Here is a 13,573-nt window from a genome sequence, read left to right as displayed (position 1 = left end):
ATACTTTCAGTACCTCATAAAAAACAATATAATGCTATTAAAGAACGCTATAAGTAAGTTAAATGGAATAAAAACATACTAGAAACCATTTGATATAATATATTATAGTTTATATAGATATTTATAATAGTTTAAGAACAATATCATCCAAATAGGGACCAAAAATTGATCTATTATATCTTGGTCACTACAACAAAAATATTATACAACCTAAAAAATGATCTAAATGAACCCTTAACCATAATCAAATCAACTATAAACATAATATAATATCACTGTTAATGTTTTTCACTAGTTTTACAATGATTTCAGTACTTTAATAAAAAATTCTATAAATTATTCAAATAAAAACTGTAACGGTGCATCCATTTGGACTGTCACACTCTATAGACTGGTTTATAGAGTCTCCAAAACTAGCAAAAAAAATTCATCAAAATTGATGAGGGAATTTTTTGGTATTATTTAAAACAACACCACCATTTGAAAACTAATGAAAACATGGGCACTTTAAAAAAATAAAAAAAAATTTAGAATAATCATCCCCTATATATATATATATATATATATATATATATATATATATATATGAGTCACCATGCATGAGAAACACAGGCAGCCCTTTCCACGCGAAATAAATCCAACAGCCAAATAAAGACATTTGCATCGCCAGAACGATGTATCTTCTTCTTTCCCAAACTAGAAGAAAGCTCTTCCACTGGCCGCTGGGTGTGTCATAAGGACTACATTTGCATTGCTAGCTTCATCAATTCATGGATAGTTAGCTAGATTATTACAAACTATTGCAGCATGAAGCATGTACAAAGAGTTCTAAAGGATCACGTATCACATAACAACGGAGATCGAGAACACGAGACTGCGGTGCAACCATATCATGGCTGGCTGCCGTGATCAAAAGAGAATAGTACGTCTTGCAGGAGGCCATATTCAGGGAATTGGTGCTGCTGCAGAGAAGGCGGTAGGTTTGCCAGATACATGTTAGGGTTTATGTTCCCTTGCTGGCAAGTATTGCTCAGTTGGGGCACTTGATGCATCATAAGGTCATGGTAGAAGCTCACCGGCATCGTCGTCGGAGGTGCCGCTAGGTGTGTGCTCCCTCGCACTGCTGCGGGGCTCTGATGAGTATGTTTCCCTTCGTAAGTGGTCACCACGATCTTTGGGTCTTGGTAAGATCTCTCCACCCTCTTCTTCACCGGGCACTTCTGAGTCGTGCAGCGATAGTAGCTCCTGAGATCATTGATTTCGAGAAGCAAAAGAGATCAGTGAGTGTGGTAAAGGGATTGATGGAAATGGTCGAGCCTCACAATTTGACTAACCTTGGATATGGGCTGTTCTTGACTGCTTTCTGGCCATACTTTCTCCAGCGATAGCCGTCTTCCAAATGATCAACCTCGCTTTTGGTCACGAAAGCGAAGGCAGGCTCCCTTTGCCTTTTCTCGGCTTTCTTCTTGGCTGTGCTCCTGCTCATTAGATTTCAAACCATTAGCTCCTGGAGGTTAGTGATCGTAATTGCATGCCAAAGAATGACATAAGGAGATGACTGACAGAATCAACGGAAAGAGACAAGATCTTCAGAGTTACGGATTCTTCCTAGCCAAAAAGCTTATCTCGTTAGAATAGGAAGGTGCAGATCCTAAAGTGAGAAAGAGGAGAAGGAACTTTTTTTGCTTGAAGGAAACCTAAAAATCTTGTTTCGTTAGGCAAAGGTGAGAAACCCTAGAAATTTTGTTAGGCAAGCTGATGGAACTTTTCTACCTCAATCTGCTACCTACAGAAACTGTTACGATCCAACAAAATCCGACCTTTGAAAAGATCAAAGAAACAAAGCAGGAAAGGAAAAAGAAATGGAAAGAGAGCGGCCGTCCAACTTACAGTGTCTTCGGCTTATCACCTCCTTCCTCGTCTCCCTTGGCCTGTTTCTTCTGCTCCTCCCCCTGCTTCTTCTCATCCTTCTTGCACCGTTCTGCAGCTTCTTCGCCGGCGGCTTCAGTGGACGACGAGGAAATCGAAGAGTTAGGCGTCACCGGAGTCGCGCCTAAACTGCAACCCAACGAAGGTACCAAGCTCTTCCTACCATTGCCAACATCCACCATCAGTTCACGAGACGCCGTCCCACCGGAACGTAGAAACTTCGACGGCGCCGGACACGACAGACCGAGAGCTCTAGCTATCACACCGTAGTCCATGTTCGAGCCACGGAAAGCGTCGGTGAAGTTTACCAGCGGCGATTCCGCTTGCTGGTCGAAACCAAGCGAACCAGTGTCGTTAGCGTCGCCGCCTGCGGGCTTCTGGGGGAAGAGCGACGAGAGCTCGTCATGGAACGGGATGTGGTAGTGGTCCGCTTCCTCATGATCTCCGGGCATGACGAGCGCTTGTGGTGCAAAGAGGGGGCAGAAGGGGTGGAAGGAAGCGTAGACAACGAGCTACTTGTAATTATATAAATGATATTTACTTTTTTTTTTTTTTTTCATTCATATATTCCGCTTATTTATTTTCCTGGCTTTTTATCGCTGATGAAAAACACATGGATGGGAAATGGAGAAGGGGAAGGGGATGGGGATGGGGATGGGGATGGAATCTTGCTCGGTCTGAGTAAGCCAACCGGGGGATATGAGTCAGCGACGAGGTAGGCAACATCGGCTACCGCGGGTCACGGGAAGAGGGGCTAAAGAGAGGCAGCGCGGCCAACGGACGCGCGTGACATTAAGGGAGCACAGGCATTTGACCGGCACTCAGCACATGGGCCCCGGTAGCGAGGGCCGGCCGCGTTGTTGTCATCGCCGTCCGTTCGATAAGCATCAGACGCAGGGTGGGAAACGTGCGAAGACTATTGTGGCTGCGGCAGTTGTTTGACCGAGTTGTCTTCACTCGCGTGAATGAGACATGAATCTACTTCGGTGGTTCGGAAATTGACGGTCAATTTTCGCTACGACTGCCTAAGATCGACGTTAATTTTGACTTTCTTTTTGACAATATTATATATATGCATATATACACGTCAGATAGAGCATGAGTAAATGAAAATACATTTTGCTTTATCGCATCTTAATCAGCGAGCACCATTAAGCCACTCTTTTTGACGTTGCGAACAAACCTCTCCCTCTTTCTGATGTGAAAGATAAAATAAATGTAGGAGGAATCACGTTTTAGTTAGACCATTTCGATTGTGAGACTCACAATTTTCGTTTTCTCTGTGAGACCCACAATTACAATATGCTTTTAGCTCAGATCTAAGTGTTTCTTCATGTTTTCCTCGCTCAGATCTAAGTGATTTATTAAATCAGATTTCCAATTTGATCACTTCCTTTCGGCAACAAATTCGAAATGCTATTTGCTCCAATGATGTCACTTGTGCATGTCCAAGAATCTCCTCCTTGTTGTTTGATTTATTTTGTAAATTGGCTTCTTATAAATAAAGTTTAAAGGCGTCAATCTGTCATCCTTATATTTTGATTTCAGTTGCAAATTTAAACATGGAGAGAACCATCATATTAACTTGAATGATTTGGTCCACTTCATTTTGATTGTACATGTATATGTATTTCTGGTTGGACTCAGCTAAGATAATTCAAATATTCAAAATAATTAGGAATCAAAATTCATGTAACATTAATATATTCACATACCCAACAAACAAACCAATGCAAAATAAATAGGGTAAAAATTGTTTATCTTGATTCATATTTTGTTAGAATATCTCAAAATAAATAAAGATATATAGATTTTCATTTCTAAAACTTGTCTATATTGCATGAATTTCATGTGTAAAAGATATGGCGAGAGAAATAGAGGAAGAACTTTTATAATTCAATCGTTCTTTGTTTGACTTGTATTGTTTTGAACCCAAAAGAGGAATAGGACAACTGCATCCTGTCATCGTTCCATTGTGGTCACCCGACCACAACAATCACCGACCGGCGACGGGCACAAAGGAGAAGCCAGCATTTAAGTGACGGCAGGATGCAAGAAGAAGAAGGATACATACCGTGGTTTGTACTTCAAAACAAGGGGCGGGCGGTTGCTTAATCACTACGTCTGTTTTCTCAAGCTAAAGTTGTGCGAGGTGGCGTGAAAAAGGAGTGTGGCGACAGGAAGAGGAGGAGCATGAGATTGTTGACTACATTGAGAAAGTGATGGGATCGGGTGGAATTTGGTTGATGGTTGGGAGTCGTCTCCATCGGAGAAGACCACGATAACACATGCCGAGGCCGTGAGACATGGACTGAGATGGACGGCTTCTCCAAAGCCAACACTGACCAAAATCAGCGGCTAAATTTCCACGTCTTCTCCAACGTGCTGGTGTCTGAGGTTTAGTAGCTACCGTTGAATCGACCCCTAATCACTAATTAATCATATCGCTGCACACAAATTTAATCTGAGGATCTCTGATTTGATGTAAAATGCAAAAAAAGATAATTGATTGCTATAACACTTACTGTTCATTTATTTGTTGTAAATAGTGCATGGGCTTTTCAGTGCTGAAGCAGTCCAACTTCTCGTGCGTCGGACTAACGATTGTTTAAATGTGGTCCAGATAACGATTCGAGAAGAGTTCTCTATAAACTTTAATAACCAAATATTTTTGTCGATTAAAATAAAGAAACTTTACCGTATACCTACCTTCATGGAGATGATATCTTGAGAGAGACAGAGAGCAAGACCCGTTGTGCATACCTAAGCCGACCGGGTCCACAAGAAACCCGTGCAGACCGGACCGGTCTTCAACGGGACATCCGCTGCGCCCGATCGAATAACTGAGACGGACGGTTCGCAGGGGGGTTCAACTCGACTGGCTGGTCCGCCGTTTCCGCGATCGAAGAGAACCGTTTTCCCTTCACGACCGTATCCCCGCAAGCCTCCGCCTCACGTCGACGGAGAGCTGGCCCTGCCCGATCGCTGCCAGCCCCTCCACCACCCCCAGCCGCACCCCGATAGAAGGTACGAAACCCCTCCCGACCATCTCCGCCAGCACCCGCGCCGCCGCCACCACTTCACCGCTCTTCAAACAACCCTCCGCCACGATCTCGTACGCCTCGAATCCCACAGCGCAACCCGCCCTCTCCAACAGCCTCAGTAGCTCCGCCCCCCGCCTGGCGTCGCCCTGCGCCCTCATCGCCGCCGCCACCCGGGCCACCGTCCCCTTCCTCGGCAGCATCCCCCTTCTCACCACCATCTCCACCAGGAGCTCCTCCGCCGCATCTCCGTCGATCGCCTCGATCACTTCGCAGTAGCTCCCGCTGTCCGGGTCGATCCGGGCAGTGGGCATTCCCCTGAGGACGGCGGCGGCCTCATCGGTCTCACCGGCGGCGCAGAGGGAGGAGATGAGGTAGTTGAGGGTGTTGAGGTCGGTTGGGCGGAAGCCGAGGGGGCGCATGGAGGATATAATCGCGAGGACGGAGCAGCGGCGGCGAAGGGCGAGCCAGTTGAGGGGGAGGGAGTGGCGGGTCTCCCGGGGAGGGGGGCGGCCAGATCGAAGGGCCGACTGGAGGACGGCGAGGGCGGCGGGGAAGAGGACGGAGGAGGGGGCAGGGCTAGGAATGGGGTTGGGGAGCGTGAAGGAGAGAAGAGCGGCGTAGGCGGGGTAAGGGAGGGAGCGGGGGCGGAGGGCAGCGAAGGATTGCAGGAGGTCGGCAACGGTGGCGGCGGCGAGGGTCGGGGGAAGGAGGGAGAGGTAGGAGAAGGGGTTAGGGTTAGGGTTAGGGTTGGAGGAGCTGGCGAGGAGGAGGTGAGGGATGTCGCGGTGGTCTCTTGACTCGATGGCAGCCCTGATGGAACACTTGGGAGGTGTTTCGATGAGGTCGGGGAAGGAGCTGCCGCAGAAGCGGCGGCGTTGTAGATGACGAAGCAAACCAGCTAGCTTTGCATGGGCCATTCTGCAATTTCGCCTTCCGCCCGAAGTTCCGAGTAACCTAGTCAGACTGCAACCAAATCGATTGATTTCGCTCTATATTCTTGGAGCTGATCTTGCTCCACTTAGCCTGGAGTGCATCTTAATCCTCCCATATCCCAATTACAAAAAACAACCTAGCAGAAATTGAAGATTATAATACGTTAAGGTTGGATTGACCATGGTTCCTAAACCATCTGTTCCAGTTTAGCATAACCTGAAACCGAAACTAAATCGACAGAGGTCAGTTTTAGAATCCTACGTTTTAGAATCCTGTGATAAAAGCTTAATTAAGGAAGGGTCTATGTTCCGTATTCAGATGAGTGACCACAATCTTAAGACAATTCCCGTAAATTTATTGGGTCAAACCAAAAAATTCTATGTCTCTCACAATGTAAAATAACATACACAATATTGTTCTACATGGTCTGCGATTTAACGGAGGTTGAACACCAACATGAACTGAAGATGATGAGTCTGATGGATAATACGCTTTGATATCTCAAGTGCATGCTTTGTCTTAAGCAACAATTCTTTGAGATAACCAAATTGGAGGCTGGAAAAGATATCACACAGTAAGATCAAGTTACTACAGACTTCTGAAAGTTGCAATATCTATGTCGACATGCCATAAGCTTCAGAAAATTTTATGCTTTTTGGTCAGACTAAAGAAAAGCAACTTCATTACTACTTCAAATGATGTCGTCTTCTCCGAAATCTACTGCGTCGATGGTACAGACAAAGAACAATGATAAGCATCGCAGACAGTACCTGTATGACCAACACCACCTTCAACCCTGCAAAAAAAAGATTCACATATCAAATGCCGTATACAAATTATAAATTGCTTTCCGTAGCATTAATGCCTTCGATAGCACATATTGGTACCTCGTAACTTCTGGAGGAGATCCTCCCGATCAACTCTAATTTTCCCATCTTCTTCATTAGTGTCATCCAAATTGTTAGTTTCTGAAGTTGAATCATCAGTACTCTCTTCAGAAACATTCTGATCCTTGCGGCATGTGTTTGGACAGTGAACGCCACTACGATACTCGTCACTTCCATCACAACAGTCTAGAAATATTTATCATTAAGAAAGAGTTGCTGTGGATCAGATGCCTCAATAAATCGGCAGCTTTACATCATCACAAAACCAGCATCGAGAAATATGTGAGAAAGATGCTTTCAAGTTGCGAGAAGAAAGAATGTTCTTAAGTTTACTCACCACAGATATAATCATTCACCCGAGAAGAAAACACGAACTCAGGTTTAGCTCCTAAATTTCTGCAGTAGAATTTGCTTTCCGGGCAAGCAGAAGTTCCTGTAATACATAAACAAGATAGAGCCCAGTGGCATGGTAAGAAAAAAAGTGTTTAAATTTTGAGAAGAACATCAAATATAACAATCACCAAGAATTAAAAAATGATACTCCTCTATTTCATCATGTCGGTGCACTGTTTTTTTCCAACATTACAAAAATATGATGCATGCCAGTTTACGAAAAGATCACTGCTAAAATTGCCAACTTTTAAGCTCTTGATTGCTAAGAATCATTGATGTGTGGTCATTTTGAATCTGTAATCTTGTATCATCCTATGCCAGTTCATCCTATGTATCTGTAATCTTGTATCATCAAAGTAGCATAATGAATCACACAAATAACAGCTAAAACGTTCTAGAGAACAATCAACCGAACAGCACCCAAATCCAGGAGGAGAAGGAGGGCACCGGGTTCATCAGTTCCGTCAGGGCAATCGCAGAATCCGTCGTTCAGCCGGTCCTTGGTGAAAGTTCTGGAGCCGTCTCTGCAGCCGATCACCGGCCCTGCAAGGTACATCTCATCTGCAAGACCCCCAAAGCAACAAGAACGATTAAGATAAGTAGAGGACAGAGAAGCAGTCAGAAAACGGAGAGGAGAAATAAAAAAGGAGGGGAATAGCACCTTGTGGGGAGACGCCACGAAGAGGGGAAGCAGAGAGCAGCACGGAGGAGGATAGGGCGAGAACGGCGAAGCAGAGTAGGCAGCCGTCCGGCCTCGCCCCCATTAAGCTGATCCGCCCGACGCTAACCCTCTCCATGGACAGATCGGAGCTGTCTGCTGTGGAAGAAGGTGCGCATCAGAGCATCGAAGGCACGTCAGGGCCTTCCCCTGCCTTCCCACCACAATTTGGTCGCTGCAAGTCGCCGCGGATCGGCTTCGTTCTCGCGAGGACGGCGTATCGGTCCGTCTTGACTGGTGTTGATTCTACGACGAGGGCCCCACCGTAAACCAAAAAAGGAACCATTTCTGTATGCTACACGAATAGAGTATAAAGGAAGCGGCTTCGAAATTAAAGGATATATAAAAACGAAAAATAAACATATATTTTTAGATTAATAATGAATAAAATCAAATAAACAAAGACGAAAGAATTCCATCCTCTCTCGGCACTTTTACAATCAAATAAACAAATATTATTTTAAGATGGGAGTTTTGCTCTTATAATTAATTATTTAGAAATATAAAGCTGATAGGTAGGTTGTTTAGAATCATCAGGTATTTTAATCTCTCTAACCCAATTAAATAAAATTGGTACAAGTTGGAAAATAGAAAAACATGCCCCTTTTTTTTTGTTGTTGGAGTGTGTGAATGTTAGTTGGGTTTATATTCGGATATAATAATAATTTTTCAGTGTCCTAGTAAATCCATTTAAATTGGATTCGTGAACCTTTTAATTATTTAAATAAAAATAAATTATGTTCAAGTACTAAGATAATTGTTTAGATATCATATATGGTTCTCTAACTAATGCGACATGTAATACGACTTTTAAATAATAAATTCATTTTATTATGGAAAAACCCGCTTCCTTCTTTTCTGACTAATATTAGAATATTCGTAATTTTTTTAATGAAAAAATAGGCCAGTATTTGTACATTTCATTTCGTTTGGTTTATAAGCATATAAGAAACAGAAGAATTGCGGTTTTAATAGGCACCGTTGCGCGCATCATCAAAACAAACGGCATTCCATTATCTTCTTCTTTTTCTTCCTCTGCGGATCCACAACACAAACCCTCGTACTTGATTCCCTTCTCTGAGCCTTCCTCTCGCTCTCGCACGCTTCCTCGTTCTCTCTCGCAATGCCCGCGACTCTCCCCGTGACGGCGTTCCGAAGCAAGTGGAGGTCACGGATCTGATTGCGGGGCGGTCGAAGGAGGAGACGGGGCAGGAAGAATGACGTATAGGGCAGACGACGACTACGATTACCTCTTCAAGGTGGTGCTCGTCGGCGACTCCGGCGTCGGGAAGTCGAACCTCCTCTCGCGGTTCACGCGGAACGAGTTCAGCAACGAGTCCAAGGCCACCATCGGCGTCGAGTTCGCCACGCGGAGCATCCGCATTGATGGCAAGGTCGTCAAGGCCCAGATTTGGGACACCGCCGGCCAAGAGAGGTCCGATCTCCTCCCTTTTTTCCTTCTTTTTTATCATGATTAGTTTCGATCCAATCTCTCGAGGCTGAGGATCGCATCTTTTAGATCCCTGGCATGACTGCATTGTTTTGTTTCTCTGATGCCGCTTGTCATCGTTGGTAAAGGATCTCAGCATGGCCTAAGGAATTTAATCCCAGCACCCATTATTTCCTCTTGTTGCTTTAGGCATGCAAACCCAAGTCCTTGAACTCAATCTTCTTGATCACAGAGCCGGACTTGATAATGAGTTTTGATATCAAATTACTTGATCATTCCTATTGATAGAAATGAAAACGAGAAAAACAATTACCATTTTCGTTGGTTATGTCATGAAAAGAAAATGGTGTTGGAATTTTCAAAGATAATTGGAATCCTACAATATATTTGGTTCACATGTCCAATTGAGTGATTTCAATTGCATTAGTGTCATAATAATGGTGATATAAGTTACATTGATTGATGATCAAATAAAATATTTTTTATTAGTCGCTAATGAAGAAGTTACCTCAAAATGCTTTCAATTGATTTCATGATGGATAAAAGCATTAAGGATAAAATATTAAGCATGACACTAAATATTTCATGAATTAGGGTCTCTTGTCTAGCTTATATATAGTCCTATGACTATCCATCAAGGTATAAGCAGTCTTGAAGTTCCATAAGAGACTAATTTGTTTTTGAGTGCATCATTCAAGAAGTTCAGTGTTCTTCCATCCAAAAACTTGTTCTTGAACAATTATGATGGGAGGTACTTTTATTTTTCATTGCATATTCAATTTATAGATTATTTTTCACTAACATTAATGGTATTAGAGTCATGCTTCATTCATGTTGTTCATCAAAACAATGTGTTTAGCTTGGGACAAGGATCCATGCCATTGACCCAATTGATTTGTGATAAGCTAAACCAAGGCGTTGAGGTTAGATTTCTCCATTCTCCTAGGTGTAATCAAAGTACTGAGGTAACCAAAAGAAAATGCCCCTCCTTAACCTCAAAAACATTATAGATGTCCCTCTTCACATCCCTACTCATGAATGCCTAGGAAAAATAATCTCAGATATAAACACATTTATTTTTTGATTGGTAAGAGTTTTAAAAAATACGATGCACATTCTGAGAAGAACTCTGGTTAGTACGAAAACATACAATGGTATCATCAGCATACAACAGGTGGCAAAACTTAAAAGACCGCTTAAAGCAAATAGGTATAATTGTCTTTTTGAAAAAAAGCATCATTAAGCAAAAAAAATAAATGCTGAGACACATAAATGTAGAGATAAAGGAAACTAGGATCACCTTCCTTCGTTCTCTTATTCCCCCACAAAAAATTGAGACAGTTGACTGTTCAAAAGACATGCAAATGTTAGACAAGCTTTAATCCAAGAAACGAATTTATCCAGAAAAATTGGTCAACCTCAAAATCGCCAAAATGGCCTGCCAAGAAACCCTATTGACCTTTTCAAATCCAATTTAAGCATGATATAAGGGTTTTGACCTTTGAAGTTATACAAGGAGTGAACAATTTTTTGAATCACTAAAATATTATCATAAATAGATAGATTAAAAATAAAAGCATATTCTTCATGGAAAATGAAAGTACCTTCTTGCACCCATTCTGAGATCTCATATTTAAATGAACATAGCATATCAAACTTATCATTGCCTGGCACAAGTAAACGGTTTTTTGTTTTATATTATTAGGTGAAGCTAGAAGAAAAGTGCTAAGGGCTGATCACGAGCTGTTGGTTTTCTTCTCTCTTCTTGATATCAGCCTCCAATTTAAAGTAGTTTGAATCATTTCAGGTGATGAACTTTGTATTGCAAAACAATGTGAAATTTAACATAGTACATTATGCGAGTGGAAGGAACCAAAGGGGCCAATATTTCACTTATCTGTAGACTCGCACGGGGCCAGGTTTCAATTATTTAATTTTTGCTGTGAGACTTGTAGGTCCAGAATACTAAACACTGATGAAATTGGCAAGATTGAAGATTAAAAGGTCTCTTCAGAACATCAGAGGCAAGCTACCCTAAGATGAGAATTTTCTATTACTAAAATTTTGGGATATGGGCAGAATTTGAATGTTTTGTAAGAATCCTGTTGTCGGTGTGGAAATATACATTTTTTGCCTGGCTTTATGGAGTTTAACTGTGGAGAATTACTGCCAACAAAAATGGTAGATAGGTTGACACTTACCTTGAGTGAGATTTTCCTTTTGTTTTGATATCAGATAATGGCATCAATTTGAAAGCAGTTGTTGACATCAGTTAAAAATGAGTAGGTAGTGTCTCTAGTTTTTAGGATATATCACAATTTGTCATAGATTCCTGGTAAAATGCTATAACCTTATTCAAAAGTACACATTCTTCTTTTTTGGCGGGGTGAGGAAACAGTAAAATATAAACCTAGAAGCTTTGGTAAGCAGATGCACATATAGATAGAACACTGAGAAAGGCATGTCATAGATTGATACTATTTCTCCCAAAATTTCTAAATGTCATGCAGTGGAATCAAATGCTTATACTAGAATTTTTGTCTATTAATTTGCAACAAAAAGATGTTTTATTTTCTTTGTCATCGTCACAGTAGATAGGCGCAAAGAAAATGATTATAACTTTTAGTTAATAAAGTTTTTCTTAGCGCATCTATGAATAAAAGATTTTTAGTTGCTTTTTCTCTTGAAGAAATTAGATGTATAAAGCATTGATGGCTTGCAATATGGCTTGAAAGACCGGTTTTTGGAGAAAATTATTTTTTTCTGTGTAGTCAATAATTGATGTGAATTGAATAAATAAAAGTATGGAGGAGTTCTAATATCCTGTATGGCTATGTAAAGGTGTACCATATGTGACTACTGGATTTAGCAATTATGACGAGCAAGCAATTGAAGCAGATTCATAATGGATTTAGCAATTACATGAAAATTCTTGAACTATCAGAACAACTACCTATTACCCATTGTGTTCTTTCAATTTATAAGTGGATCTTATAGGCATGCAAGCTGTGGCTAACGTCTTGGTGGAGAAACTGATTGTCTTGCATGACAAGATCTACATTGCACTTGTTCCTTTGTTGTTAATTTTTAAGCATCGTTGCATACTGAATTCTCTTTGTCTAACTGGTTGTCGTCTTCTACTCTTGACTATTTATCTGGAAAGAATTTTATGTTCTTGTGTTAGAAATGTTTTGTATCGATTAGCCTCTATGGTATTGTTTTATTAGCTTTTCCTGACCTGATCATCCCCTCATGATCAGTGTTGAGTGCTTCCATTTTACGAGTCTCATAAGATTGACCTGTTGCCTGCTTTCTTCCTGTCAAAACAGATATCGGGCAATTACGAGTGCTTATTATCGGGGAGCAGTAGGCGCACTTGTGGTCTATGACATAACTCGCAATGTGACATTTGAGAATGTGGAGAGATGGTTGAAGGAGCTCAGAGATCATACTGATACAAGCATTGTCATCATGCTTGTAGGAAATAAGGCAGATGTACGCCATCTCAGGGCTGCTACCACCGAGGACGCGACGGCTTTTGCTGAAAAGGAGAACACATTTTTCATGGAGACGTCTGCTCTGGAATCAACAAACGTGGAGGCGGCCTTCAATGAAGTGCTCACCCAAATATATCAGGTGGTCAGCAGGAAGGCACTCGAGGCCGGCAATGATTCAACAAGTTTGCCAAAGGGGCAGACGATCAACATGGGCAAGGATGACGTTTCTGCTATTAAGAAGGTTAGTTGCTGCTCAACTTAGATCTACAAAATTGGATTGAATTTGTGATGTGGAAATTTTTTGTGAAGAAAGATATAAAGTCGTGATAGAGATGTTGGAAGTTATCACAAAAAAAATTAATATTGTTCGCATTAGGATTTAACTCCTTTTGGTAGCAGTGAGGGTTCAAACATGTCCTTGGGGCTTGAGATGAGAATTTACACCCGCAGAGGTTGTTCTATTCCACCGAAGTAATTCAATTTACTTTGCCATTGCTGCATTTTTATTTTTTTAGGTCCTGTCTCATTAACTGATTGTTTACATGAAGAACATTGCGGTCATCAGAATAAATGTGTTGCTAAGCAATTTGTTGGTTCTTTAACTAAAAATTGATTCATTGAGCTTCAGCTGTGAAATATGGATCATCTTCATCTTCTTTCTTGTTTCAATTGGGAACCATGTAAATCTGTATATAAACGGTATTCTATTGATGAACATGATG

At 41.7% G+C, this 13,573-nt stretch overlaps 4 protein-coding genes across 5 annotated transcripts; 1 reads left to right on the top strand and 3 right to left on the bottom strand.

Moving 5' to 3' along the window:
* Positions 1-632: 632 nt before the first annotated feature.
* LOC103980220 (WRKY transcription factor 28) lies at positions 633-2,456 on the bottom strand. Its single transcript, XM_009396541.3, has 3 exons — positions 1,891-2,456; positions 1,335-1,478; positions 633-1,245 (listed from the first exon to the last, which is right to left on the bottom strand). The coding sequence occupies exons 1-3, from the start codon at positions 2,379-2,381 to the stop codon at positions 891-893; spliced, it is 990 nt and encodes a 329-aa protein (XP_009394816.2). The 5' UTR covers positions 2,382-2,456; the 3' UTR covers positions 633-890.
* Positions 2,457-4,852: 2,396 nt separating this feature from the next.
* Positions 4,853-5,890, bottom strand: LOC135671991 (pentatricopeptide repeat-containing protein At1g06270-like). The gene has a single exon (XM_065180449.1). It carries the CDS (start codon positions 5,888-5,890, stop codon positions 4,853-4,855), a length of 1,038 nt encoding a protein of 345 aa, XP_065036521.1.
* Positions 5,891-6,363: 473 nt separating this feature from the next.
* Positions 6,364-8,171, bottom strand: LOC135641333 (glucosidase 2 subunit beta-like). Of its 2 annotated transcripts, none has more exons than XM_065156691.1 (5): positions 7,848-8,171; positions 7,607-7,747; positions 7,131-7,226; positions 6,794-6,979; positions 6,364-6,702 (listed from the first exon to the last, which is right to left on the bottom strand). In XM_065156691.1, exons 1-5 carry the CDS (start codon positions 7,981-7,983, stop codon positions 6,593-6,595), a joined length of 669 nt encoding a protein of 222 aa, XP_065012763.1. In that variant the 5' UTR covers positions 7,984-8,171; the 3' UTR covers positions 6,364-6,592. The 2 variants fall into 2 exon arrangements, with proteins under 2 accessions (XP_065012763.1, XP_065012769.1); XM_065156697.1 differs by having other exon boundaries at positions 7,634-7,747; positions 7,848-8,170.
* Positions 8,172-8,890: 719 nt separating this feature from the next.
* On the top strand, positions 8,891-13,406 carry LOC103980224 (ras-related protein Rab11B-like). The gene is made up of 2 exons (XM_009396545.3): positions 8,891-9,339; positions 12,684-13,406. The coding sequence occupies exons 1-2, from the start codon at positions 9,122-9,124 to the stop codon at positions 13,111-13,113; spliced, it is 648 nt and encodes a 215-aa protein (XP_009394820.2). The 5' UTR covers positions 8,891-9,121; the 3' UTR covers positions 13,114-13,406.
* The last annotated feature ends 167 nt before the right edge of the window (positions 13,407-13,573 follow it).

Source organism: Musa acuminata, chromosome BXJ1-4, assembly GCF_036884655.1.
Source record: "Musa acuminata AAA Group cultivar baxijiao chromosome BXJ1-4, Cavendish_Baxijiao_AAA, whole genome shotgun sequence".
Lineage (NCBI taxonomy): Eukaryota > Viridiplantae > Streptophyta > Magnoliopsida > Zingiberales > Musaceae > Musa > Musa acuminata.
The sequence above is the reverse complement of the archived record's forward strand: the minus strand, read 5'-3'. Positions and strand labels throughout refer to the sequence as shown.

Excerpts from the sequence above, each read along its gene's own strand:
- LOC103980224 (XM_009396545.3), top strand. The coding sequence starts at position 9,122 with ATGACGTATAGGGCAGACGACGACTACGATTACCTCTTCAAGGTGGTG. Across the intron at positions 9,340-12,683 it reads GACACCGCCGGCCAAGAGAG|ATATCGGGCAATTACGAGTG; the intron begins GTCCGATCTCCT and ends CTGTCAAAACAG.
- LOC135671991 (XM_065180449.1), bottom strand. The coding sequence starts at position 5,890 with ATGGCCCATGCAAAGCTAGCTGGTTTGCTTCGTCATCTACAACGCCGC.
- LOC103980220 (XM_009396541.3), bottom strand. The coding sequence starts at position 2,381 with ATGCCCGGAGATCATGAGGAAGCGGACCACTACCACATCCCGTTCCAT. Across the intron at positions 1,479-1,890 it reads GGTGATAAGCCGAAGACACT|GAGCACAGCCAAGAAGAAAG; the intron begins GTAAGTTGGACG and ends TCTAATGAGCAG. Across the intron at positions 1,246-1,334 it reads AAGAACAGCCCATATCCAAG|GAGCTACTATCGCTGCACGA; the intron begins GTTAGTCAAATT and ends CAATGATCTCAG.
- LOC135641333 (XM_065156691.1), bottom strand. The coding sequence starts at position 7,983 with ATGGAGAGGGTTAGCGTCGGGCGGATCAGCTTAATGGGGGCGAGGCCG. Across the intron at positions 7,227-7,606 it reads CCTTCTCCTCCTGGATTTGG|GAACTTCTGCTTGCCCGGAA; the intron begins GTGCTGTTCGGT and ends TATGTATTACAG. Across the intron at positions 6,980-7,130 it reads GGTGAATGATTATATCTGTG|ACTGTTGTGATGGAAGTGAC; the intron begins GTGAGTAAACTT and ends AAATATTTCTAG.